The sequence below is a fragment of the Drosophila albomicans genome, chromosome X (assembly GCF_009650485.2).
Source record: "Drosophila albomicans strain 15112-1751.03 chromosome X, ASM965048v2, whole genome shotgun sequence".
Taxonomy (NCBI): Eukaryota; Metazoa; Arthropoda; class Insecta; order Diptera; family Drosophilidae; genus Drosophila; species Drosophila albomicans.
In genome coordinates, this window is record NC_047627.2 from 19,618,076 (window position 1) to 19,645,436 (window position 27,361).

At 36.4% G+C, this 27,361-nt stretch overlaps 1 protein-coding gene across 4 annotated transcripts in view; it reads right to left on the reverse strand.

The window, feature by feature from the left end:
* Window positions 1–27,361, reverse strand: part of LOC117578090 (protein split ends) — a 69,277-nt gene that overhangs the window by 4,304 nt on the left and 37,612 nt on the right. Inside the window, exons 2-4 of one of the 4 annotated variants that reach the window (XM_034263256.2) lie at window positions 6,557–7,324; window positions 5,263–6,225; window positions 15–2,752 (exon numbers count right to left, since the gene is read on the reverse strand). In XM_034263256.2, coding sequence (XP_034119147.1) covers window positions 15–2,752; window positions 5,263–6,225; window positions 6,557–7,004 — 4,149 coding nt within the window. In that variant the 5' untranslated portion in view covers window positions 7,005–7,324. Of the gene's footprint in view, window positions 1–14; window positions 2,753–5,252; window positions 6,226–6,556; window positions 7,325–19,202; window positions 19,310–27,361 lie in introns of those variants that run through there. The other 3 variants (XM_034263257.2, XM_052002701.1, XM_052002704.1) reach the window with 3 other exon arrangements.

Sequence of the window (27,361 nt, forward strand, 5' to 3'; positions counted from 1 at the left end):
TGGGATGAACTTACATTGAGAAAGACGGCGCCTTGGAACGCTTTGCCCTCCCACATCCAGCCGTTGTTCCACTTTGGCACCACATTGGCCCGTGTTGCCGGCGGCTGCGTCTCGTCTAGCTCGTTGCTGACGCCTCCGGGTCGCTGTCGCTGCTTCTTGCGATTGCCAAATTTGCAACGCGAACGCGCGCGTTTTGTGTGCGTTGTTGCATGCGCTTGGCGTGCTGTTGTTGCTGTTGCTGTTGCAGCTGTTGATGTGGGCGTTGGCGTGGTTGTGGGCATGGTCGCATTTGTTAACATGCACTCGAGCGGCGTTTGAGGCACCAGGAACTTGTGTTGCTCATCGGAATGTTGCTGAGGCGGCGTGTTTGCTGCTGTGGTTGCTGCTGTTGCGGTTGCTGCTGCTGTTGCAGTTCTCGTTGTTGTTGTTGCATCAGCTACTGGCACTGTGGGCGTGGCACTGCCTTTTTGCGCCTGCAAATCGGCCGTTTGATACTCATTGTTGTTGGTCTCAGCAGCAGTTATTGTTGCTGTCGCTGCTGTGCTGGTAGCAACTGTTGTTGCTGCTGCTGTTGCTGCTGCAGACTTGCGGCCCTTGGCTGTTGTAGGTTTGCTCTTCGCCTTGACCTTTGCTGGCTGCTTACGCGCCTTCTTGGCCGGCGGCGCTTCCGCGCCAGCTGAGGTAGTAGACTGTTGCTGTTGTTGCTGCTGAGTGGTTGCTGCTGCTGTTGCTGTTGCCTGCAGCGTTGCTAACGTCACGCTTGCCAGCGGCTTTTTCGTCTCCGACTTGGAACGTTTCTCGGCCAGCGGCAACGTTGCTGTCGTCGTCACCGCCAACAACGGCGATGGTGTTGCTGGCGCATAAAGTTGCTTGTTGGCTGCGCCGCTGCTGCCGCTGACATTGCCACTGCTGCTGCTGCTGGTGCTGTTCAATTCGGGATCACTGAAGTAGCCACGCGTCAGCTGCGTGTCCAGACTGCCCAGCAGATGCAGCGATGCAATCGCCTGCTTACGTGGTCGCACACGCTTCGGCGACGCACTCGGCGAACAGCCGCTGGGCAGCCCCAATGTCGAGGTTGATTGCTCGCAGATGTCGCTGGTGCCAATGGCCACCGTTGCCATCGTTGTTGCCATCGTCTGTTGTGCCGCATGTGTTGCCTGCTGCTGTTGTTGCTGCTGTTGCTGTTGTTGCAAGTGTTGCTCGCGTCGCTGTGCGCGTAGTCGCTGCTGTTGTCGCTGTGTTAGCACCAATTGGCGACGCTTCACATACTTGGCTTGCGTGCGTCCGTAGCGACGCACAAATTTGCGACCTGGACACAAATAATTCTTTGGCTCCGCCTGCTTGATGAGACTCTTGTAGCTGTGCGTTTTGCTTTTGGTTGCTCCCGTTGCCGTCGCTGTTGCTGCTGTTGTCGACGTTGACGACAGCAAATTGAGACGCTGCTTAACAATGCCATTGCTGTTGGTGTTGTTGCCATTGCTGTTGTCGTCGGTCGCATTGCTGTTGCTGCTGGCAACTGTTGCTTCCAGCTCCGCTTCGGGTTCGGTTTTGATTGTTGGCTTCAGATCGTGCAGCTTGCTGATATGTGTGTTGCATGTTGCTGTTGTCTCAGCTACTGCTGCTGCTGCCGCTATGGCTGCTGTTGCTACCGCTGCTGTGGCTGTTGCTGCTGCTGTTGCATCTTCGTGCTCGATTTTGATTTTGGTCTCTGGTTTTGTTTCCGTTTCCGCTTTGATTTCCGCTTTAAGTACAAAAGGCAATTGTGGCTCTGCTTCTGCTTGCTTCGTCAGTTGCAATTGCAGCTGCAACAGTTGCTGCTGCTGCTGTTGTTGCTGCTGCTGCTGCTGCTGGGCTGCATAGACCATCTCTCTGGCCATGCTTTTGCCAATACGCGCTTTACGTGGCATCACGCTTGCCACCATCGGCGGCGGCGGCGTGCTGCCCGTTAAATCATACGATTCAATATCTTTGGCAACGCGTTGCTCTCGCTCCGCTTCCAGATCCAGAGGTTCTGTGTCCTGCTCCTCCAGCAACTTGTCATCGCTGGCGCAATAGCTTTCGGGCGGCGTTGGCGGCGGCATCACGTGTGCCTCGTATTGCATTTTGGTCGTGTGATTGTTGCTGTTGCCATTGCCATTGCCGTTGCCGTTGTCGACGTCGCTCGACGTTTTCAGCTCGGTTTTCACCAGCATTTGGCACTGTGTGCCAATGTTGTTCGTTGCCGTTGGTGTTGTTGTTGTGCCAGCTGTTGCCGTTGTTGTTGTTGTTTTTGTTGTTGTCGCCAGTGTGGCGAACGTTGTTGTTGTGTTGCTTGCAACACGCATATTCATGTTGCTGTTATTCACCTTTGTGTTGTTGTTATCAGTGTCGTTGTTGTTGTTTATGATATTATTGTTGTTGTTGGTGCCATTTTTAACTGGGCCCCTACTGGTAGTCAGCGTTGTTGATGTCGTCGACGATGTTGCTGCTGCTGTTGTTGTTGCTGTTGCTGCTGTAATGTGGCTGGTGGCTGTCAATGTGTTGCTGCTCTCGCTGCTCGTATTGCTGCCAAACACAGGCATGTTGCTGCTGTTGCTGCTGCTGCTGTTGCTCGTAGTACTCAGCATCAAACTGTTGCTCGTCTTGTGTGAGAAACTGTTGCTGTTGTTGCTGTTGCTGCTGTTGCTGCTGCTGTTGCTACCAATATGAGGCCCAGTATGGACGTTTTTTGGACACGACTGTTGCATTGGACATGGGCACTGTGGCGGATATTCTGGAAAACAAACCAAAAATGTGAAAGAATATTTAATAACTTGTTGCAATTCGATGATTGAAATGTGTACGAGTATTTTCAGTCACGCGATTAGATTATACTCTATACGTCTAGATCCGATCCGATATTCGGAAAGTTATCTTAACAAACAAACCAAAAACCAACTGGCGTGATACTTTCTAATCACTTAAAGCCGCGCGTATCTTAATCAAATTCTCAAATAATACTGTTGCTGTCTTACTTTATTATATATAATATTTTTATTCCTTTTAAGTCAAAAAGGGAAATAAGCACTTTAAAGCTATAAATTTGGAATTACCAAATCTGCATACTTCTGAAGAATCAGAGTTTAAGTGAAATATTTTTAATATGTTCGAAATTACTCGTCAATCGATGTCTCTATTCAACTGAAGTGCTCACTTATTCAAATGCTTATCGCTGGCAAATAATAAAGTTTATGCGCCACAATCATGAAACTTGCTATCAACAACTCAGTGCATAGAATAAACACACACACAAACAAATAAATAAAGCACAAATGTGGCGCTAAGATAAGTTCAATATTTGCAATATAAAAAAAAATGGTTTGTTAATATTTGGAAATTTACTTCAGTTGCAACAAAATTACAAATACCGTTAGATGCCTAATTGCTTAAACTAAAAGCTATAGTCGAGTTTCAATAAAAGCGAAACAGTGTGGTATTTTTTTAAATATACCAACAAATTACTAGCATATAAAAATAACTATATTTGGTGTATCGATAAACTACTACATTCAAAATATACAATGTCAAGTTAATATTCCTTAAAAATAATTCAATATACAAAAGGCTATATTTGGTATATCAATAAACTACTATATTTTAAATATACCGCAGTAAATCTACCTAAAGAATACTAAAATATACTAAAAATTTATTTGGTATATCTATATATTATCTACTATATACTACTACATTCAAAATATAGCATGCCAAATTAATCTTTCTAAAAATACTAAATTATACCAAAGGCATAATTTGGTATATTGATAAACTACCACATTCAAAGAATACCACAGCATATCAATGTACCTAAAAAATATTAAATTATACGAATGTCATTATTTGGTATATCGATATACCTAACTGTAAATTAATATTCCTACTAAATACTAAAATGTACTTATAGCTATATTTGGTATATCGATATACTACTACATTAAAAATATACCATCCCAAATTAATCTTTCTAAAAATACTAAATTATATATTCAAAATATACCACAGCATATCAATGTACCTAAAAATGTCATTATTTGGTATATCGATATACTGTACTGTCAAATAATATTGCTACAAAATACTAAAATGTACCCTATAGCCAATATTTGGTATATCGATATACTACGACATTCAAAATATACTGTACCAAATTAATACTTAAAATATACCAAAGTCTATATTTAGTATATCAATATACTACCAATCTCAAAATATACCATAGGATAAAAATATACCAGATTGTCAACTTTTCAACTTAAAACATTTACTGGCTAGTGTGTGCATGAGACATGGATCCGACTGGGGGAGTAAGAACCATACTTTTGCTTACCCATATAAGGGTAAATTAATATTCCTACAAAATACTAAAATGTACCAATAGCTATATTTGGTATATCGATATTATTCGATTCATAATATACCATAACAAATTAATCCACCTAAACAATACCTAAAATATACCAAAATCTATATTTAGTATATCAATATACTACCAATCTCAAAATATACCATAGGATAAAAAATATACCAGATTGTCAACTTATCAACTTAAAACATTTACTGGCTAGTGTGTGCATGAGACATGGATCCGACTGGGGGAGTAAGAACCATACTTTTGTTTACCCATATAAGGGTAAATTAATATTCCTACAAAATACTAAAATGTACCAATAGCTATATTTGGTATATGGATATACTACTGCATTCATAATATACCATACCAAATTAATCCACGTAAATAATATTAAAATATACCAAAGTCTATATTTAGTATATCAATATACTACCAATCTCAAAATATATTGTACCATAGGATAAAAAATACTATATACCAGATTGTGAACTAAAGCGAAACGAATTTATATACAAACTTTTCAACTTAAAACATTTACTGGCTAGTGTGTGCATGAGACATGGATCCGACTGGGGGAGTAAGAACCATACTTTTGCTTACCCATATAAGGGTAAATTAATATTCCTACAAAATACTAAAATGTACCAATAGCTATATTTGGTATATCGATATTATTCGATTCATAATATACCATAACAAATTAATCCACCTAAACAATACCTAAAATATACCAAAATCTATATTTAGTATATCAATATACTACCAATCTCAAAATATACCATAGGATAAAAAATATACCAGATTGTCAACTTTACAACTTAAAACATTTACTGGCTAGTGTGTGCATGAGACATGGATCCGACTGGGGGAGTAAGAACCATACTTTTGCTTACCCATATAAGGACCCTGCAGTCCTCGCGTGTAGCACTGTCCGGCGGCACTGCCGCCCCCCGGACTGTAGCCGGCGTAGTAGCTGGGCGGTCCGGGATAATGCTCCAGATGCTGGGGCTGTGGCTGATGCGCTGGCACCAATTGTGTGCCCGCTGGCGCTGATGTTGCCCCAGCTGCGGCTGCTGCTGCTGCTGCGGCGGCAGCGGCTGCCGCGGCGGCTGCAACCGAAACGGGTTGCTGCTGCTGCGATTGCTGTTGTGCTGGCACACCGCTGCCTGGTTGCTGCTGCGATGATGGCGGCTGTTGTTGCTGCTGCTGTGGCGGCGGCTGTTGATCGTAGAGATCGGGTGGCGGCGGATGGCCGGGCGGTGGCGCAGCGTGCTGATAGTAGGGATAGCGACGATAGGCGCCCGGCGGTGGCGGCGGCGGCGGATGGGCAGCCGGATGGCCTTGTGGCGGCGGCGGTCCGCTCTGATACACCTTGCTGGAGAAATAGGGCTGATAGGCGGGCGGCGAATAGCACATGACCTCGCCCGGATACGGTGTATAATAGTTGGGCGGATACGCTGTCGAATAGTGCATCTGTGCTGCATGCATCGAGCGTGGATACGGCACGCCCGGATGTGCGGCTGCCGCAGCTGCTGCAGCTGCAGCCACAGCGCTGGCACCGGAATAAGCTTGTTGCTGCTGCTGTTGCTGTTGTGCTGCCGCTGCTGCTGCTGCTGCCGCTGTGGCTGGATCAACTTCAGCGCTGGCTGCTGCTGCGACGTCTGTGGCAGCGTCTTCAGCTAGCTTCTTAATTGGCTGCTGCTGTTGCTGTTGTTGTTGCGCTGCTGCTGCGGCTGCTGCGGCCGCTGCTGCTGCTGCTGCTGCCGCGGCTGCTGCGGCGGCTGAACCTGCTGGCGGTGGCGGCGGTGGCGCAATAACATGCGGCGAGATCAGCGGACCCGCCGGCTGATAATAGCCTGCAATTAGACAAATCACAAAAAGGATCAACGATTAATATTGTGCTTGCAACTTCTTCAGTAAATTTCAGGTTTTTTTTTTCATTTTTGTGGTTGCTTGTGCCAAGTGAAATGCGGCAACGAAGCATAAAGTGAAAGTTGGTTGGTTGGTTGGTTGGCCAAAAAAAAATAAAATACAAAAAATGTATGTAAGACACCGAAAAAAAAAACCAGTTGAGCGAGCCGCAGCAAGCAGCTGGTCGTGCAACAATCTCAGCCTATCAAACCCTGCGCGAGGCAACCCCCCAAAAAAAGCTCTCCCCTCTGCCCTCGCCACCCGCTTGTGGTTTACCTCGTCCAAGCATGTGGGCCGCATACAGAATGTCGCGAAAATGATGCGCCGCATGTTGTTGCAAGAATGTAAACGACTCGGCAATGTTTGCCGCCAGCGCCTCAGCAGCAGCTGCCTCATCCATGTTCGCCGGCAATGTGGGCATTGCAGCCAGCGGCGATAACGACGATGACGATGAGGAGGATGATGATGATGATGAGGACGATGATGATAATAATGATGAGGCGGATAATGTTGAACGTTCCGTTTCGCAGGTGCCGCTGCTGCTGGTGCTGCCAACACTTGAGCAACGCTGCTGCAGATATTGTTGCTGCTGCTGCTGCTGCTGGTGTTGCTGGTGTTGCTGCTGTGTAATTGTTGGCGGCGAGTGGCGCTGCGTTTTCAGCAATTCACCCGACAGCAGCGTCGGCAGCGACGTCGTCTTTTTTGTGGTTTCTTTTAGGCGCATCGCGTGTATGTGTTTTTTTTTTCTTTTTTTTTTGGTTCTCTTACTTTAATGTTGTATTAAAAATATAGTTTTTTTTTATATGTATATACATATATAATGTTATTTCTTATGTTATGTGTATATATTCCTTGTATATAAGTGTGTATATTTGTTGTATATATGTTTGTTTGTTTTTTTTTTGTTTTTTTTGTAGATTATGTCAACAGGGAAGTTTCATTGTTAAGGCAACTCTTTTTTAGTATATTATTATGTTTTTTACACTCTTTCATTTTTAATTTGATTATAGCATGTTTCTCATTTCATTTCATTTATTCCATTTGCTGCAAAGTAAACAATTTTCGATAAGTTGAGATGTCACACACACACAGACGACGAGAGCCGCTCGTAAAAGTTGCAACATGCTTGTAAAATATTTTCATTTTCGTTTCGAGTTTTTTTTTTTTTTTTTTTTTTTGTTGGTTGTTGTTTGTTTGTTGTCGTAACGCGTTTCACGCGCGTTTCGCGCGCGGTTTTCAATGTGGTTTTGTAGCGTTTTTAAAGCCCGTTTCTCTCGCGAATTTTTGCTGTTGACCTTTTGTTAAAGTGTTTGTTGTTATGTATGTGTGTGCTATGTTGTATATACAAAACCCTCCCGCCGCCGCACCTTCCCCACTCCCGTCAACGTCTTTGTCAACATTGGCAAAATGAATTTTCCGCAACTGGTAAACGAGTGTAAAAGTCACCTGGTTGTCAAATATTTGATCAGCTCACAAAAAGGAAAGAATGCTGTCGATGCTGCCGCTGCTGCTGCACAAAAGACATGGAGCACAAACAGCAAGGGAACAAAAGGGGGCGACAGAGTGTCGGTCAAAGGTTTGGCAAATACATGGAAAGCATATCGGAAAACCACTTGCCGACAGGTGGCGCTACAGTGATGGAGGGGGACAGCAACTGTAATGCAAGTCCTCCTGCATAAATACAGCTACGTACATACATACATACATACGTACACGAGTGTATAGATGTGTGCGTGTGTGTATGTATGTATTTGTGCCATTGACTGGCTTCGCACTCGTCCAACAGCAACAAACAGCTGTCGACTTTTCAGCTCAACCAACTCACTGTTCTCTCTCACTCTCTTTCTCTTTCGTTCGCTCACATGCTGCTGCTCTCTGCATGGAAAAATCGAGAAGTCAAAAACGCACAAGCAGAGAGTGGGGGCAGAACTCCTCCACAAAACAAAAACAACAAAAAGAAACAACAACGTGTCTGTGTTGAAGCGTGTGAACATTGACGCCAAACGCACATCGAACAGTGGATCATTTTCGTTATTAAACACAACAATAATTTTGTATTTAAGAATTCGAAAACATTCATATTTAAACATAAAATAATTTTATTTTAATTAGCATGCTTTTTTTTAGTTAGACAAATTCAGCAAATTTATATCAATTTTAAAACTGATCAATTTAAAATATGCCATCCAAGTATCAACCTTTTGCAGTTCGATTTTTTAAATTTTATAGAATCAAAACATAAAAAAATATACATATGTGCTTATGTATAAAATGTCAAGCTTTTTTAAATTGAAGCAAGTAAGCTAAATATGTAAATGTAGTAACAAAAAAAAGAACCTTGTTTATCAGCATAACAAAAAATTCAACAACATTTTATTGGCGTCCCCTTTTTAACAACATTATTTATCAGCAATAGTTTTCAATCAACTATGTTATTTTTTTGTATTTCGTTCTACATTTACAAGTGCTAAATTTTAACGCGCATATAAAAAATGTATTTATAATTTATATTCTGCGTAGTTTCTCAAGAGTGCTTTTCAAAATTTCACTTATTCAGCAAAGTTTATGTCAATTTTGAGAATACACTTATTTATAATGTTTATCAGCAATAGTTTGCAATCAACTAGTTTCTTTTTTTTTATTGTTGATTTCGTTCGCGATTTAAAAACTGTCGAGTTCAGCATTAAATATTCCAATAAAAGCACATTTCCCATAAAATTTGTCAACATTTAAAACAAAGTTTAACCAACTTGTGAGTGACCAATAAAAATGAGAAAAAAGTTGGCACTGTTTTATTTAATTTATAATTCTTTATCAATTAATCTGTTTGGTATGCAGATTTCATAATTGTTTGCAAAGTGCGTAATAATTATTCCAAGTACTATTATCAAACATTTGCGAATAAATTACTTGGATATCTTAACAGTTGTAGATAAGCTTAGTGTGTTCTATGTTCTGCCAATGACTGCATTTCAATAGAATGTCGAGACACTGTGCAATGGCATGCCTAGCAGCACGTAGACAAGCGCAGACGAAAGAAGCCAGCAACAACAACAACAAGCAGAATAGGAAGAGGAAGAAGAAGTGAGTGCAATGATGACAGCAACAAAAACGTACGCTCACAATTCCTTACTCTCTCGCTTTCTCTCTGACTCTCCGCTCTCCGCTCTCTTTGCTCTGACGTCACCGAACCGATGACATTCGAAATGACAATGATGCTGGCTGGCTGGCTCTGCTGTTGATGCTAATGATGACGTTCTGTCATCAGCGTGTGTTTTATAGACAGAAAAGCTTTTGACGTTTCGAAGCGCATTTACTTAGTTCGCCAAACTCAGTCAAAGGGCAGAGAATGGGAAAGTGTGTGTGTGAGAGAGAGAGAGTAGAATAACTGTAACAGACAAGGAGAGAACATTTTGGTGGTGGTGGTGATGGTGGTGGATAGGGTGAGCTTGTCCTCTGTGGTGGGTTGCTGTTGGGCTGTTAGCTGTTGGGTTGTTGCTGAGTGTTGCTGTCAGGTGTTATTATTTAATGTCGGCGCCTGTCAAATGCAACAAAATTGTATAAGACGCATATAGACAAACAATTTGTCAGAGCTTGCACTTGACCTACAATGCGAACAGACTTCTATGTTTGTGTGTGTGTGTGTGTGTGTGTGTGTGTGTGTGTGTGTGTGTGCGTAGGCAAGAGAAATAGCCAGCAGAGCAGAAGTGAAAGAGTACTACGTGTGGTATACTTGATGTTGTGCGTTGACAACTAGTCGTATGTATAATCGTTGAAGTTTTATCCCTTCTTTTTGTATTTAATCAAATTGAGTGGCAACATTATGGCAAATGCTTCAGCGAACGATTTTAATTTAATTGAAGTCTATTTTATTCACCATACGCTATTTTGCATATAATCGATTCTTGGCTATTAAAAGGTTTGCCAATGCAAATGCAATTTGCATTCGCCAGTGTTGCGCAACGTTTCATAATAAATGTGATTGGATGAGCCTAAAGTGAAGAATTTAAATTTAAATCAAATTTAATTTAAATTTGTTCTTAAATACTGAGCTCTAAATTATTAACTCTTAACAACTTGATTTGCATTTTATGATTATAGTATGGAATTTCTCAGATAGTCCTTAAAGAAGTGTTGTGAAATATTTAAATAATTTCTAGCCATGGCTTAAGCATTTTGTTTTTCCAACATCACTTTATTCAAATCTAGCGAATACTGTGAAACTTTGTTTTAAGATACAGTATTAAATAATTATTGAATATTTTCTAAGTCCTTGAATTGTATTTTTGTCGATTTCAAAAGTGAATTTTATCAATTTTTAAATCACTTTAAATTTAACTTTCATTGTAAATCATTGAGCTAAGTTTTCTAGACACTTTCATTTTTCTAATATCACTTAAAATTCAACTTTTTAAATCATTGTTTCAAATAAAATTTGTATAGCATGAAAATGTACTTAATTTTCATATAATTTCATAGCAGTAAATGATTTCATTTCCAAAAATTTTGGCTTTAAAATGTAGTCAACTATATAAATCAAAGTTTAATATAAAATAAATTTTTCATTTTTATCGTTCTCAAAAGTAAAAGATTTCTTTTTCCAAAAATTTAAGTTTAAAATCGATTTGATATTTATAGTTGACTATATAACATTTTATTTGAAAGATATTTCTATTAAGGAACAATGCGTGCCTATCAATAATATAACTAAAAACGTTTTCCACAATGCATTTAATAAAAATAATTTAATAATGAATAAAAATAATAATAATCTCCTTAGCCATATTCTCGGTTACTCCAATAATTCACCCAGATCGAGCTACATAATTAAATTGCAGTTGAGTGTGAATAATTGCTGCGAAAACACTCTGTAGCATTTTGTAAAGATGTGCTTGCTCGATTCTAATGTGCCTAGTTAGTTATCGCTAATGGGCCGATTATGAATCACGTGAGAACAACACTGCATAACAACAGCAACAACAACAAGAGTAAAAATGCAAACTGAAAGCAAACAACAACGACGACGACACGTAAAGACACCTTCTGGGGATGGGGATGGGGGGGGGGGGGGGGGGCGGGATTAGACCGCTGAAAACTGGATGCGGATCGGGGTGACCATGGGGCAATTAGCAGGCGACGACGGTGGCGACGACGACGGAGGAGGCGGAGGCGACTTCGGTGGCTGTGCCAATTAAGAGTTGTGATGAGACGACGGCAAAAATAAAGGACCCGACGTTGTGTTGGCATAACAACCAAAGTGAATAATTACGCACAATTAAATGCACGCAACAACAACGTGACACGCCTCCTCCACCCAGGTACACGCCCCTCGCCCTTTTGCACATGTTGCTGCCTAATCCCACGCACCTGTTGCATCAATGGGCAACGCTGCAACTTGGCAGCGATTCAGCAACTTGGCAACTGCAACTTGAGCGTGTGAAAGTCGCCGCCATCTCTGGTTGCATCCGCACTGCGTTCCTGCAGCGTGTGGCATCAGCGTGTGGCAGCCCAACAACAGCAGCAACAACAACAGCAGCCAGCCACAACTTTCTCCTTTCACAACGAAAAAAAACATGGACAAGCCAATGGAATTTATAGCATGCATCGATCGGTTGGGTGAAAGGTAAAAAGGGGGTCGCCATCGACTTCGTCTTCGACTGCGACTTCGATTGCGACTGCAACTCCAATTACATTTCGGGCAACACGAAAATCGAATACTCATCCCGTTTGAGTGGCCCACAGCAACAACAAATTATGAGCACAACAACCGAAAGCCGACAATCAATGGGATAAAAGATTCCTCTCTCTCTCTCTCTGCCCGAAAACGATTCGAATATAATTTTTGTGATAAAAAAAAACAAAAACTAAAAATGAAGAAAACTCTTTTTTCATTTCCGATTGAATGCAAGTCTCAATTGTTGTCAGCATTGCATTTATCTGATCAACTACTCGATAAGAAATTATTGAAATGGTTTGAAAAACACAGCAAACAATTTGCTTTGTCATCGATAATTATATGGAAATTATGTTGCATTCAAAATTAATTACATATTTTTGCTTAGTATTTAACTAATTTATTGAATAAATATTTGTTTTCCGCTAACTACGATCAACTAATTAATAGTACAATTTTTTTTGGAAAATCGCAGCGAACAATTTTGTTTGCCTTCGATAATTATATTAAAAATTTGATTATAAAAATCATTTCATATTTTTGCTAACTAAATTTGTAGTTCCTTCTAGTGTTTAACTAATTTATTGAATAAATATTTGTATTCCGCTAACTACTATCATTTAATTGATAACACAATTTGCTTTGAAAAACGTAGCAGAGAATTTTCTTTGCCATCGATAATTATATTGAAAATTTTATTATAAAAATCATTACATATTTTTGCTAACTAAATTTGTAGTTCCTTTTAGTATTTAACTAATTTATTGAATAAATATTAGTATTCCACTAACTACTATCAGTTAATTGATAGCACAATTTGGTTTGAAAATCGCAGCGAACAATTTTCTTTGCCATCGATAATTATATTAAAAATTTGATTATAAAAATCATTTCATATTTTTGCTAACTAAATTTGTAGTTTTCTAATTTTTATTTAACTAATTTATTGAATAAGTATTTCTTTATTTTGTGTTTCTTGTCAAAACTTTTTCGTCTAATTTATTGAATAAATATTTCTATTCCGCTATCTACGATCAACTAATTGATAACACAATTTTGTGTGTAATTTGTAGTTTTATAGTTTTTATTTAACTAATTTATTGAATAAGTATTTCTTTATTTTGTGTTTCTTGTCAAAACTTCTGCGTCTAATTTATTGCACAAATATTTGTATTGCGCTAGCTGAATTTGAAATTTATTTATAGTATATATTCAATTAATGTAATGAAGAAATATTTTTATTTGTGTTTCCTTTATGAACTTCTTCGACTAATTTATTTAATAAACATTTCTTTATTGACGTGGAACAATAATTAAATCAATCATTTACTAAATTCAAATTTTCCTAACTAAATTATAGTAACATCAACGTTCACTAAATTTGTCTATAATTTTGGAATAATTGTAAAAGTTTCAATCTCAGTTCCTTACTCAATTGAGGCTGTTTAAATAAAGTAAGAATGCCATTAAAAAGCTAAAACAATTCAACTAAGTTGATGCGCCCTTTTCAAGCATATTTTGCGATAAATACAATTAACAGCAAATAATCCTTTAAGCCAGTTTTGCTGGTTGCTTTGCAAGCAGACTGAACTGAACTGAACTGAACTCATTCCCATTCCCATTCCCATTCGCAATGCTATTCACATTTAAATTCGCATTGTATTGTTGGAAGGCACTTTTAAGTAGGTATTAACAGCAGTTGGCATTGCGAATTTCTTAAGCAAATTAGGCACTAATACAGAAACAACAATACGAACAACATTCAGCGCAATTCATAAAGAAGATAAATGAACGGAAGCCGCAGTCAACAAGACCCGACCAAAAAACAAAAAAAAAAAAAAAAAAAAAGGCAGAAAAAACAAAAGGAAAAACTTCTTTCTACCACCGCGCAGTGAAAAGTGGCAACAGCAGGCAGAGCTCTCGCACTTCACCTTGCCACCAGATGAGTCCTCATCTCCCTCTTCTCTCTCTCTCTCTCTTTCGGACTCTGTGGTCGTTGGCGTGCAGTCAACAGTAAAAGTCAAATATTGTAATTATGCAAAATACATAATTTACTTTGAATTAACAGCTGAAAACGAAGGAAGCAGCAAGAAAAAAAAAACACAAGAGGAGAATGAGAAGACAGAACGAAGAACCGCCGCATAAAATGATATTGAAATTGCCCAAGAGATAAGACTCTGTGGCAGCAGCAACAGCAGCAGCAACAGCATGGGCACAAGCAGCAATCGAGGCGTTGCCAAAATGCCGCTCGAGAAACTGAAATAAAATTCAATTAAATTGCAAGCGGGCCGCAACGCTTCGTCGGTCAACAGGTAACAGGTACAAAAGGTGAACGGCGTCGTCTGCTTTAGTTTTGCGGTTTTTTCTTCTTTTTTTTTTGTTGTCTTCTCTCTGTGTTGTGGCACCTGCCACAAGCCACAAACAGTCGAGAGTCGCAGTCGGAGTCGAGAGTCGAAGACAAGAGTCGGAGTCAGCTGTGCCGGCTGAAACATGTGCGAGGATCGGGCGGGCATTGCCCAGAGCCAAATATATCAGCCACAGCAACAACAACAGCAACAGCAACAACAAGAGCAACATCATCAGACAGCTGCGATTGCGAGAAAGGAAAACAAAACAAAAGTGGTAGAAGGGGCGTGTCTCGCTTCATTATTCACTTGCCCCAAAAATACAAAAATGTGAATGACTTAAGTACAAGTGGCACATCAACAACACCAACAACAACAACAACAACAACAACAGCAGCAGCAACAAATGTCATACAAGCAATGCGTTTGATAATGCCAAATGCAAAGCGAATTAATCTGCTATCATTTGGCTAATTTTGCTCATCATTTTTGTAACAACTTCACAATAAATATGGGTTTGTATTCTATACTTTACTTTAGAGATAAGATAGTACCTAAAAGTTTATGCTTACTATATATTGGAACTAATCTTCTACTCCTAGTACTTAATCCCATATTAAATAAGATAAAATCAAATAAATTGAGCATAAAACTTGGCAGAATTCTTTAAAGTTCCAAGCAAAGTAAACACTTTAATTTTATTAAACAAAATTATAGTTTCTTTTATGAAATTCTTTAGCCAATTTAGTATGCTCAATATATAATAATCAATTTTTACCTTATACCAATAAATATTCATACATAATACATTTTATTGGTATATTTATTGATATTTAATCTATTACATTAAATTTGCTATAAACTCACATTTTTTGTGAAGCAGCAAATTTGTTCAAATTCAATGAAATTCACTTTTAAAAATTGAAAGAGAAGTTTGCCTAAGAATCTTGCTATAACATCAGCTCATTCGAAATTATTGATAAGAGCGTTATATTTCATCACAAAAATAATCAAGAAGAATTTCGGATTTGAATGAAATCTGCATTAGAAACATTTAATCGCAAATCGAACAACATCTTAGAATGAAGCTTAAATTATTGATTGATACTTTGTTACAACAGAAATGAGTACTGAAAAGTTTGTGAAATCGAAGAACGAAAAGATCATTAAATAAATGTGTGTATTTAAAAGAAATTATTCATCTATTAAAGTCAAAAGTTCAATAAGTAGATTGACAGACATAAAACATTGAATGGGAAAATTGAGTAATTAGTTAATTAGTGCATTCGATTGTAGAGTTAAGATAAGAAATTTGTCAAGCATAATTAAAAAGCAGTTTGGTTTTATAACAGCAATTGAATGTTGATTCAATACATATTATACAGCAATTATGTTTTTGAAAAGTTGCACTCAAAGGGCACTTTTAATGCCACATGAATGTGGCAATCTGTTTCCTCTTCAGGTGCTCCTTCGACCTGCCCCTGCATGACAGCAAATTAAATGATTGCGCTGCAAATCGAAGACAGGTGCAAAATTGTTGCCAAAAAAAAAAGAAAAGAAAAAATGAGTAGAGAAGGCAGCGAGAGGAAAAAAAGAAACAATTTGCCAAATGAATGCGGCGGTGATAAATGATGAGGAAATAAGCGACTTGTGGGCGTGTGAGCGTAAGTACAAAGGACGAACAGTTGGAGCAATGAATGAATGAATGCGTGAATGAATGAGTGAATGAGTGAGTGAATGAATATAGTTTAAAACGAGACAACAACAACGTGATTATGTTAAATTGAAAGAAACAACAACAAGAACAATCAGTAGAAGAACACAGAGAGACAGAAGACGAGCAAAACATTTGAAACGTTGACCAAAATACTCACACAGCAGCCGTCTCTCTCTCTCTCTCTCTCTCTCTCTCGCGTCTTCTCTGTCTCTTTCTATCACACGCCTACACTCCCACTCTTTCTCTTTCCCTGCTCTCTCTCTGTCAATGAGATTTTTGTTGCTCGCACTCGCGAATTTTGTTTAATTTGATTTGATTTGATTTTTTTGTTCACTTTTTTGTTTGTTTAAAATTTAGTTTGATTTTGGTTTTATAATTTTTTTAGCTGCTAAAAGTATTTGAACGATTGAGTATGAGTATGAGTGTCTATGTGTGTGAATATGTGTGCGACTTTTAGGCCAAGTAAAAACCGCATGCAAAAAGACAAAAACAATAAACACAAAACACAAAACACAAAACAACAACCAAATTGTTGCCCATTTCGATGCGCGCTTTTTTATTGCCTTTTGTCTCTTTTTTTCCATTTTGGTTTTAACAATTTTTTGTTTTTTTTTAGTTTCTGCTGTCGCTTGGTTTTGTTGCTAGTATTTATTATTGCTGCCCGTTTATGGCTCATATTTATTCATTAGCTTTGCCGTCGCTTTAAGTTATTTAATGTGCTCTGAACTATGCCAAAAAATAAAAAAAAAACAAAAACGACAAAAAAAAGAACAGCAACAAAAACACGAATTCACAAAAATTAAATAAATACCAAAGAAAACAAAAAGACAAATACAAAATAAAAGGTGTCGCCGGCTCGCATGAACTAAAAAGCCAAAACGAAAAAAAAAAAAAACAAAAAAAAAAAAGCTGCAGCACTCAAATTCAAAATCAACTGCCTGCCAATCAAATTAACACATTCCAATTAGCATTTTGCACGCAACACACACACACAGACACACAGACATACATTTATATTCAGCCTCTTTCTCTGTTCACTACACAAAAAAGGTTTTGCCACTGATGCAAAGTAATCGATCGTGTTATCACAAATTATCGATCATTTATTGTACAGTTACTTTTCGCAGATGATCCATTTTTTTGCATTTGCATTTATGATTCACAGATTCTTGACATTTTACTGAATTCCAAATTCCATTTGATACGGTCCAAAATGTACTTTCTTTCTTCTTCAATGTAATCGATAGTATTCAATAGTATATAAAGGAAAGGAAAGGTTTAACTTAGCTACAGATTAACTTAAAAAAGTTAACACTATTAAGCTGACTACAAATTTGCAAAAAGTTCTACTTGAGGATAATGATAGCAGCGTGTTCTTTTATTAAATGTTATCGATAGTATTCGATAATATTTGATGAGCTTGGAGCTTCAACTTAACTGCCGCTTAACCTAAATTGTTAACATTCATTAGATGAAATAAATTTGGAATGAATTCGAGTTCCGTTCAAATATAGTACAGTTTATTATTAGCGGAATGCATTTATGATTCACAGACTCTTGACATTTTACTGAATTCCAAATTCCATTTGATACTGTACAAAATATACTTTCTCTCTTCTTCAATGTAATCGATAGTATTCAATAGTATTTAATGGAAAGAAAGCTTTAACGTAGCTGAAGCTTAACTTAAAAATGTTAACACTATTTAGCTGACAAATTCGCAATGAATTCGAATTCCGTTCAATTGAGGATAACAGCAGCGTGTTCTTTTAGTAAATGTTATCGATAGTATTCGATAATATTTGATGAGCTTAGAGCTTCAACTTAACTGCCGCTTAACCTAAATTGTTAACATTCATTAGATGAAATAAATTTGGAATGAAATCGAGTTCCGTTCAAATATAGTAAAGTTTATTATTAGCGGAATGCATTTATGATTCATAGATTCTTGACATTTTACTAAATTCCAAATTCCATTTGATACTGTACAAAATGTACTTCAATGTAATCGATAGTCTTCAATATTATTTAATGGAAAGGAAGCTTTAACGTAGCTGAAGCTTAACTTAAAAATGTTAACACTATTTAGCTGACAAATTTGCAATGAATTCGAATTCCGATGAACTAAAGTTCCACATTGAGGATAACAGCAGCGTGTTCTTTTATTAAATGTTATCGATAGTATTCGATAATATTTGATGAGCTTGGAGCTTCAATTTATCTGCCGCTTAATTTAAATTGTTAACATTCATTAGATGAAATAAATTTGGAAGGAATTCGAGTTCCATTCAACTAAAGTTTATTATTGGCGGAATGTTTTTTCATCGCACTTAAATCATATCGATTGTATTTAGTTTTCATTCACTCCATCTCAATTTGATCGATAGTTTTTGATAGTATTTTAAGAGTTCTATGTTTCAAACGTATTTTCTGCTTCACATCAAGTTTGTAACACTCATAAAAAAAGTATAAATTTGCAATGAATTTGAATTTTGTTAAACTAATCTTCGAGGATATACTGTTAGTAAAAAGTAATTTCTATACATGCAAATGTTATCGATAGTATTTCATGAATTTTAAGTTTGAACTTGTTTTTTCAGCTTATGCAGAAATTTGCATCACTTATTTGGGAAAAACTAAATTTGCAATTCGAATTGCGTTGAACTAAAGTCGCATTTTGGGGAACACCCTATAAACACACACACACACACACACACACATAGACACACGTAGATTATTGCGGCAATAACATAGTAACTATTTATGGTCATGTATACATAATAGTTGTGCACTTTAAATCTGTTGTTGACTTTATGTTTTGGCTGTGGTTCAGTTTGTCGTTGAATTTTTATGAAATATTCGCAAGGTTATTCCACACGCGATTTTAATGACTCGCGCTGGGGGCATAAGTATTTGCTTAGGTGTTTTATGAGCCACCAAAACCAGCAGCAGCAGCAACAACATTAACAACACCAACAACACAAACAACAACAACAACGCCAAGAACAAGCGTAAAAACAAAACTAATAAACATAAAAGCAACAAAATACAAAAATTGGAGGAAAAACCTCGAGTAAAAACTATGTGAAAATTACTAGAAAAATATTTAATAAAAATTAGGAAAATAATGATAATAAAACAAAAGAAAAGGAATTGGCAAAAAAACAAAAAAAAACAAGTACAAACATTTAAAAAAGGGCAATCCAAAGTTAATCCACATGGTAAAATGTTCGTGCATTGTTGGGCGTGGCAAATTTTTGTTTTTGTGTTGTTGTTGTTGTTGTTATTGTAGTTGTTGCCGCTGTTGTTGTTGTTGCTGTTGCTGTTTGTTGCACACGTTTTGTCGTTGTTGTCGTTTTAAGTTTGCTTTTGGTTTTGTTTTGTTTAGCTGTAGTTGATGTTGTTATTATTGTTATTATCACATTGTTGTTTTGTTGATTGTTTTGCTAGCTGTTAAGTGTAGTTGTTATTATCATTGTTGTTGTTGCTATTGTTGTTGTTATCGTCACTTGAGCCCTTAGAGAACTCGACTAGGCATCCAAAATAAACCCCAAGCAAGCATTTAAACAATAAACAAACTCTGAGCAGCGCATGCAGGCAATCAAGACGACAGGCAACAGGCATCAATCCATAAGATACTTTTACAACTTGGAAGCAGCAGCAGCAGCAGCAACAACAACAAATAAAACTTCAAATTGAAAATGACGCCGTTGCCGTCATGTCTGGCAGTGTGGCGACAATTTGTGCATAAATCAAATTAGGCTGTCAATCTGACGTTGCTTCTGCTTCTGCTTCCACTTCGAATGTATCTGTATCTGTATCTGTATCTGTATCTGTATCTCTGGCTTGTAGCTTGTATCTTGTGTGCGTAAATGTATCTTCGAAATAACTTCATTAGCATTTCAGCTGACTTACTGACTGACGTGCAGTAGTTTTATTTTGTTTTTATACACTTGTAATAAACGCGACTCAACGCTACAGTCAAAACACGCAGCGACAAACTTGAAAGCTAGAGCTACAAGTAATTATCGATTTATTATCGATAGCATTTTATTGGTAGGCAACTCACTGGTGCAAATTTTAAGCATCAAATTGATCGAAAATATATCGCTAGCATTTCGATAACATGTCGATTATTTATCGATAACATGTATACACATTTCTGTGAAATTTTTAAAACACATCGAAGTTATCGAAACATAATAAATCGATTTATTATCGACATATCAATTTATCGATATAAAACATAAAAGATTATTTGGGCTTATTTCTAACAATTTGTGAAACAATGAATTGATCGATAACACATCTATGTATTATCGATTGCATAATTATACAAAATTCTGTGCCCCCATTAATCGATAATATATCGCTGCAATTCTGATGTGTGTATATAGAAGATATTTATAATACAAATTCAAATTTTACTATCGATAAATTCTCGATAGTAGTGATTATATTGTTTTTCACACAACAAATATACTTGTTAAAAGCTGTTTGTCTGTTCCCCCAGTAATCGACAATATATCGCTGCCATACTGATATGTGTACATAGAAGATATTTACAATACGAAATCATATTTTACTATCGATAAATTCTCGATAGTATTGATTATATTGTTTTTCACACAACAGGCAACAAATATACTTGTTAAAAGCTGCCCTCAGTAATCGATAATAAATCGCTGCCATACTCATATGTGTATATAGAAGATATAGACAATACGAAATCATATTTTACTATCGATAAATTCTGGATAGTCTCAGTTCCCCACAACAGGCAACAAGTATACTTGTTACAAGCTGCCTGCTCATTGCCCATCGACTGCTTCAGCTAATGGTTCACTGTGTGACAACTTCACCGTACACACATATATCGACTTCTAAGTGGCATTTTAGCCAGACATTAGGCGCTGGCGAAATTTACGATGATATTTCTCAATAGCACTTCACATTTTTTCCCCATTTTTTTTTTTGGTTTTCAGCTTTTTTGAAGATAGCAGCGAGCAAACGCTGCTGAGAGCTGAGAAGCGGCCGCTCACTTAAAGCGAGTTACTTTCTATGGGCTGAGGCAAAGAAGAAGAAGAAGAAGAAGAGGTTACGAGGCCAGGAGGCGGGAGGCGAACGAGGAGACGGAAAAACATGTTTGGGTCGCCGTTCGACTCTTTTCTGTTTCTGTTTGTTGTTGTTGCTTCTGGTATTTTTTCGTTGTTGTTGTTGCTTTTGCGCTGGCTTCCGGTTTCGCAGCGAGTGCCGGCGAGTGGTTCATTATATTGTGGCTCATAGACTAAAGTAGCATTTGACGAATGCGACGACGACGCTGTCGCCGTCGCAGACTGTAAACGAATTAACATATGGAACTATGCGATAAAGCGTGGACTTGCTTCGATAGCACTCGCAATGCGATACACTCCAAAAAAACGAAAACAAAAACAATATAATAAAATACACAAAAGAGCTAAACGTGTTCTAAGCGGATTGGCTATTTCAGTTACAGCTGACTGTCAACTATACAGCTGAATGCTAGCAAAGCGACAATTTATGTTAACAGCAAGAAAACTTAACAGTTCTTTGTAATGTTAACTGTAATTGAAAGCTAAAACTATTTGCAAATCAAATATATTTAGTAGTAAACACATTCACAGTAAGTTAACTAAATATACGAATGTTACGAGAAATAAAGTGAAAAAGCTAAACAGTACGAAACTATTTAGAATCTCTTACATTTGCATAGTTTCAAATAGTTAACAGATGTAAGCTACATAACACTTAACAGCTGCTTATAAGTGGGTAGTAACAGAAACAGGTAATGTTAATCACATAAAAGTTTAACAGAGGTATGTAATGTTACACAATTAACCGCTGCTTGTAAATTTAACATTGTTAACAGTGCAACAGCTTAACAGTTGTCTGTAACGAAACAAGCTACAATTATTTGTGGCTGATTTGTAGATTACGCACTTAACAGCACACTTGTGGACATGTGCATGTTAGGAAAAGTAACAGATAATTTGAACAGCATAAATATTCAACAGAGGTCTGTAATGAATTGCAAGCAAATACATTTACAAGTTACAGCTGCTTTTAAATTTAACATTTGAATGTTAAGAAAAGTCACAAGTTATGTTAACAGCGCAACAGTTTAACAGTTGTCTGTAATGAAACAAGCTACAATTATATTTAACCAAGTTTGTATATTACGCACTTAACAGCACACGTGATAACATATATATTCAACACAGGTCTGTAATGAATTGCAAGCAAATAATATAATCAAAAATGAGTACAAATTACAGCTGCTTGTAAATGTAACATTTGAATGTTAAGAAAAGTCACAAGTTATGTTAACAGCGCAACAGTTTAACAGTTGTCTGTAAGGATACCAAACAAGAAACTATTTTTAAACAGTTACTCACTTAACAGCACACTTGATAACATTTGTTACCAATTATATTATATTTTGATAGTGAATACAAATTACAGCTGTGTGTAAATGCAGCATTTGAATGTTAAATAAAGCAACAAGATGACAAGGAAATTATTTGTTAACAGTTACAGACTTAACAGCACACTTGATAACATTTGCTACCAATTATATTTTGATAGTAAAATGTGTATACAAGTTACAACTGCTTTTAAATGTAACATTTCAATGTTAGGAAAAGCCACAAGATATGTTAACAGCGCAACAGTTTAACAGTTATTAGTAAGGATACCAAACTACGAAACTATTTTTTAACAGTTACTCACTTAACAGCACACTTGATAACATTTGCTACCAATTATATTTTGATAGTAAAAAATGAATACAAGTTACAGATGCGTGTAAATTTCACATTTGAATGTTAAGAAAAGCAACAAGATGACAAGGAAATCGTTTGTTAACAGTTACAGACTTAACAGCACACTTGATAACATTAGCATGTTAGCATAAGCAACAGGTAATGTTAACAGTTGCCTGGCGTGTTAAAAACGATCGCGAGAAACGATTAACAGGAAATTATAACGCTTTGTTATTCGCGCAGTGTAATGCTCATAATAAGCAACGCTGGCGACGACGCGCTGCTATGCGAAGGTCACACACCATCGGCAACAGCAACAACAACAACAGCAGCAACAGCAGCAGCAACTGTTGTTGCCGTGTCTGCCCAGTTGTCGATAGTTGGGGGGAGGGAGAAGGGAGGGAACGTGGGCGGAGTTGAGCGATGAAGGCGCTAAACAAAATGTGAAGCCGGAGAATGCGAGAGTTGATTTGCATTCCATTGTGGAAAATTTGTCATCAGCCAAAGAGAGAGAGAAAGATACACTCAACGAGAGCGAGAGAACGTATGAAAGAAAGATAAAGGCAGCAGAGAAAGGAGTGGGAGTCCAAACAGAAGAAAATAGGGAGGCAAGTGAATGTTAAGTCGAAGCATTCACAAGTACTCACAACACAAGTGAATACACATGCGAGTATTCACGCGTTGAGTGCGCACATAATCCATGATAATTCACTTGCAACAGCTTCGAGTTATTCGAGTACCCAAAAAACAGTCAAATATTCACAATATTCACAGTTTAACAAATGCCGCCATCGACTTGTGTCAATTCAAGTGTCTCTCAAGAGAGACTTCGAATTCGAATTGAATACTGAACTCAACTCTGAGCTCAGCGCATGATTTATTCAACTGTGAATAAATATTCATTCGATTTTTCACTCAGATATGATCAAATAATACGTTTATTATTCAATTAGTCCTTGCTATGGATGTTTATTTGTATTTATCCAATCACATCGAATCACATCGAATCACATTCACTTTGCATACGCATTCTCAACAATTAATTTGGTGGCAACAGTTTGAACACATTTCATTAACAATGAGAACTAACATAAATATTTTGGTGTATATTCTAAAATAGATAATATGTCGGTATATTGTTGCTTCAATCGAGCAAATTTTATTCTGAGACACATTTTGAAAAAAATTAACTAAATGTAATGTATTTAAGTTAAATACAAAAATAAAATATACAAATTTAGTTTTTAATTTCATTAAAAATATCACTCGAATTTAAATCACTTTAAATACCCTATTCAATATATATAAATATTTAGAAATATTTACTAAAAATCAGAAAATATTTATAAAAGCAAATGCCTAAAAATTGTATTTAAATTGAATTAATTTTTTTAGTACTCTTAACTCATTTCTTCGTACTCTTAAAAATATTTAGAAATGTTTACTGAAAACCAGCAAATGTTACTTTAAGTATTGAAATTTTGAAATATTTCCTAAAAATCAGAAAATATTTATAAGAGCAAATATTCAATGTCTTTAAAATTGTTACTTTAATTGAATTCATTTGCTAGTATCCTCAAAAATAATTAAAAATATTTTTAAAAAGAGTCGTAAATGTTACTTTAAGTATTGAAATAATATTGTCATTTTAAATACTCTAAAATTTCCTAAAAATCAAAAAAAAATATTTATAAGAGTAAAGTATTCAATGCCTTTAAAAATTTTACTTAAATTGAATTCATTTCTTAGTACCATCAAAAATAATTAAAAATATTTATTAAAAGAATCGTAAATGTTGCTTTAAATATTGTCATTTTAAATACCCTAAAATTGAAATAATATTGCCATTTTAAATACCCTAAAATTTAAATAATCGACCTATATAAATATGGGTAATTCCATGACGGATTAAAATTGTTTCAGTTGATGTTATTTTCACTATAAAGAGTCTCGCACGGGACAAATTCCGTCATGGAATTACCCATGTTTTAAAATATTTACCAAAAATCAGAAAACTTAAAGAAATATTTAATTTCTTAAGAATTTGACATTCTTATCAGAATGTTTGGCTCTCAATTTATTATTATTTTTTTTTTATTGAAATAACGAACTCAATTCCTTATTGAAATGCGATGAACCAGAGCGACTAAGTGAACATTTTGTATAGATTTCTTATTCCAAAAATGATTTTAATTGCAAAATATTGAAAAACATTTAAAAATTCTAAATTTGAAATTCTTACAACTTTGATGATTTCTTGAACTCACAAAAAGAGTAAAAAAAAATGAACTATCCACATTTTGAGCAGCGTATTCGCAACTGGTTAACAACATGTACTTGTAATAGTACTATTCATAACGCTTTCAATATCGCCAATATCGGCAGCCAGCGTGTGTATCTCTCTCTCTCGATAAATCGAAGTGCGAGCAGGCCACAAGCTTTGGAGCTTACCAATGGCTTTAACGACTCCCGATAATATCTAAATATATGCCCACATGCCCCTATAAAGAGTTAACGATTTTATACTCTCGACTGAGACATACTTATGTCTGTAGTTGTGGGGGTGACAGAGGGAAGAATGGAGGGGTAAACTGACATTGCCGTGCAATTGCAATTGCGCAGCTAAAAACAAAAAGGAAAACACAACAGCACAAAATTGCAAGCAGCAACGGTTTAATTGCATTTCCAGCATTGCCACAGATATGTCGGAGTCGGATCTGAATGGCTGCATGTTTATTTATGAGTCGATGCGATTCGATTCGACTCGACTCGACTTCGAGTATATACATGTATGTATATATATGTATATCGACGGGGGCCACTCAGAGAGTGTGTGTGTTGCGTTTGCGATTTGCGTTTTGGCTGGCAAAATGCAAATTTGTTTGCCAACAGTTTTCCCATAGAGCGCAAAGCACTAAAAACAAAAACAAGAATGCAAAAATGAAAAAAAAAAAAAACAACACGGAGTCGCAGACAAAAACAAAACAACATTTATAAGTCGGCCTAGGGGCTGAGCCACAAGACAAGCGCAACTAGCAACAACTACGACAACAACAACAACAACAACAACAACTGTTTGTCGCTCAAGGACATTTTCAAAGTACGTCGCAAAATGTGAGCGAGGCGAAGAAAACGAGTTTCAAATGCCATCCATCGAAAAGAAATGCAAAAGAAGCCCAAGCAAAACCCTAAACACCAGCTGACAGCTGACTCTATGAGTGTATTTGAGTGTGTCAGTGTGTGAGTGTGTGAGTGTATTTGAGTGTATGAGTGTATTCGAATAACAATACAATAACGCAATGCCGCGTTCAACGGGACAACCCTTAATTTCAATACGTTTCCCAAAAACTTGCCAAAAAAAAAAAAACAAACAAGAGAAAACGAAGTGGAATAAAACTGATGAACCTTCTTCTTCTTCTTCTTGCTACCCAAAACGTGAACCTAAAAAGCCAAAATTGAAAAGCCAACTTTGTGACAAGGGATGAGCACGATTCACAAATTTTTTCAGCTCTTGCATTTCTACATATGCTGATTAGTTGATACCCTGTAATAAGTGATATCTAGAGCAAAACTATTGTTGGAGAATATTCAAATTATGGAACTACGTTTTCCATAAATTTTCGATCATAGCAAAGTCAAACAATTTATAATAAAGCGAATGAGAAATAAAGATAACATAATTATTGAAGAAGTAATTTGAATTTTCTTTAATATCGAATTTAAATTCCTATTGCAGTAAAATAATATTAGCATTGTTTATCAACCCTTTATTTTGAATTCTATTTATTTATAGAAATAATTTAACTACTTACTATAAATAAATAACAATAATAGCATTGATTTAGCATAATTTATCATACATTTTTTGAATTATAAAGTTCTAATTTGAGTTAGATGATTTGTAGCCGATTTATTGAGATTTTGAACATGATTTAAAGAATTTTCTAAACTGTTTTAATATTTATTTGCAAAGAATCTAACAATGTTCATATATAGTAAACACCAATAATAGTGAACTATTATAAACGTAGTTCAAAATAGAAGAATGATAGAACCCATTAAAATCATTTTAAATTAAGAAACGAATTTCTTAAGAAATTCAAAAGTTTTCTGATAGCAACAATGTTATTCTTAATTTTTGGCTCTAAGAAGCTTGGGCTTTCTTAAACTGGATCAAATACTAGAGATTATAGATGAATTTCATATTCAATATTGTAGATTAAGTATTTAAAGTTTTGTTTATAGTTTCTATTCAAAAAGATTCTGGAGGTAGTCACTCTTCATAATGGTAAATTAAATGGGCTTCAAAAGAACTTAAATTTTTTATACAGAACTTTCATAGTAATCATCTGAATATCATAATAGATATCGAAAATTATGTATTTAACTGTTTTTTATGGTTTCCAAACGAAAGATTCTAGAAAGATTCTTCATAATGAGAAAATAAATGTATGTTAAAAGAAAATAGATTCTTTATATACAAAACTAATCATCTAAATTTAATATTAAGTTAGGTTAACTATGCATTTAATTTATATTTTAACATTTATTCGAATTATTCTA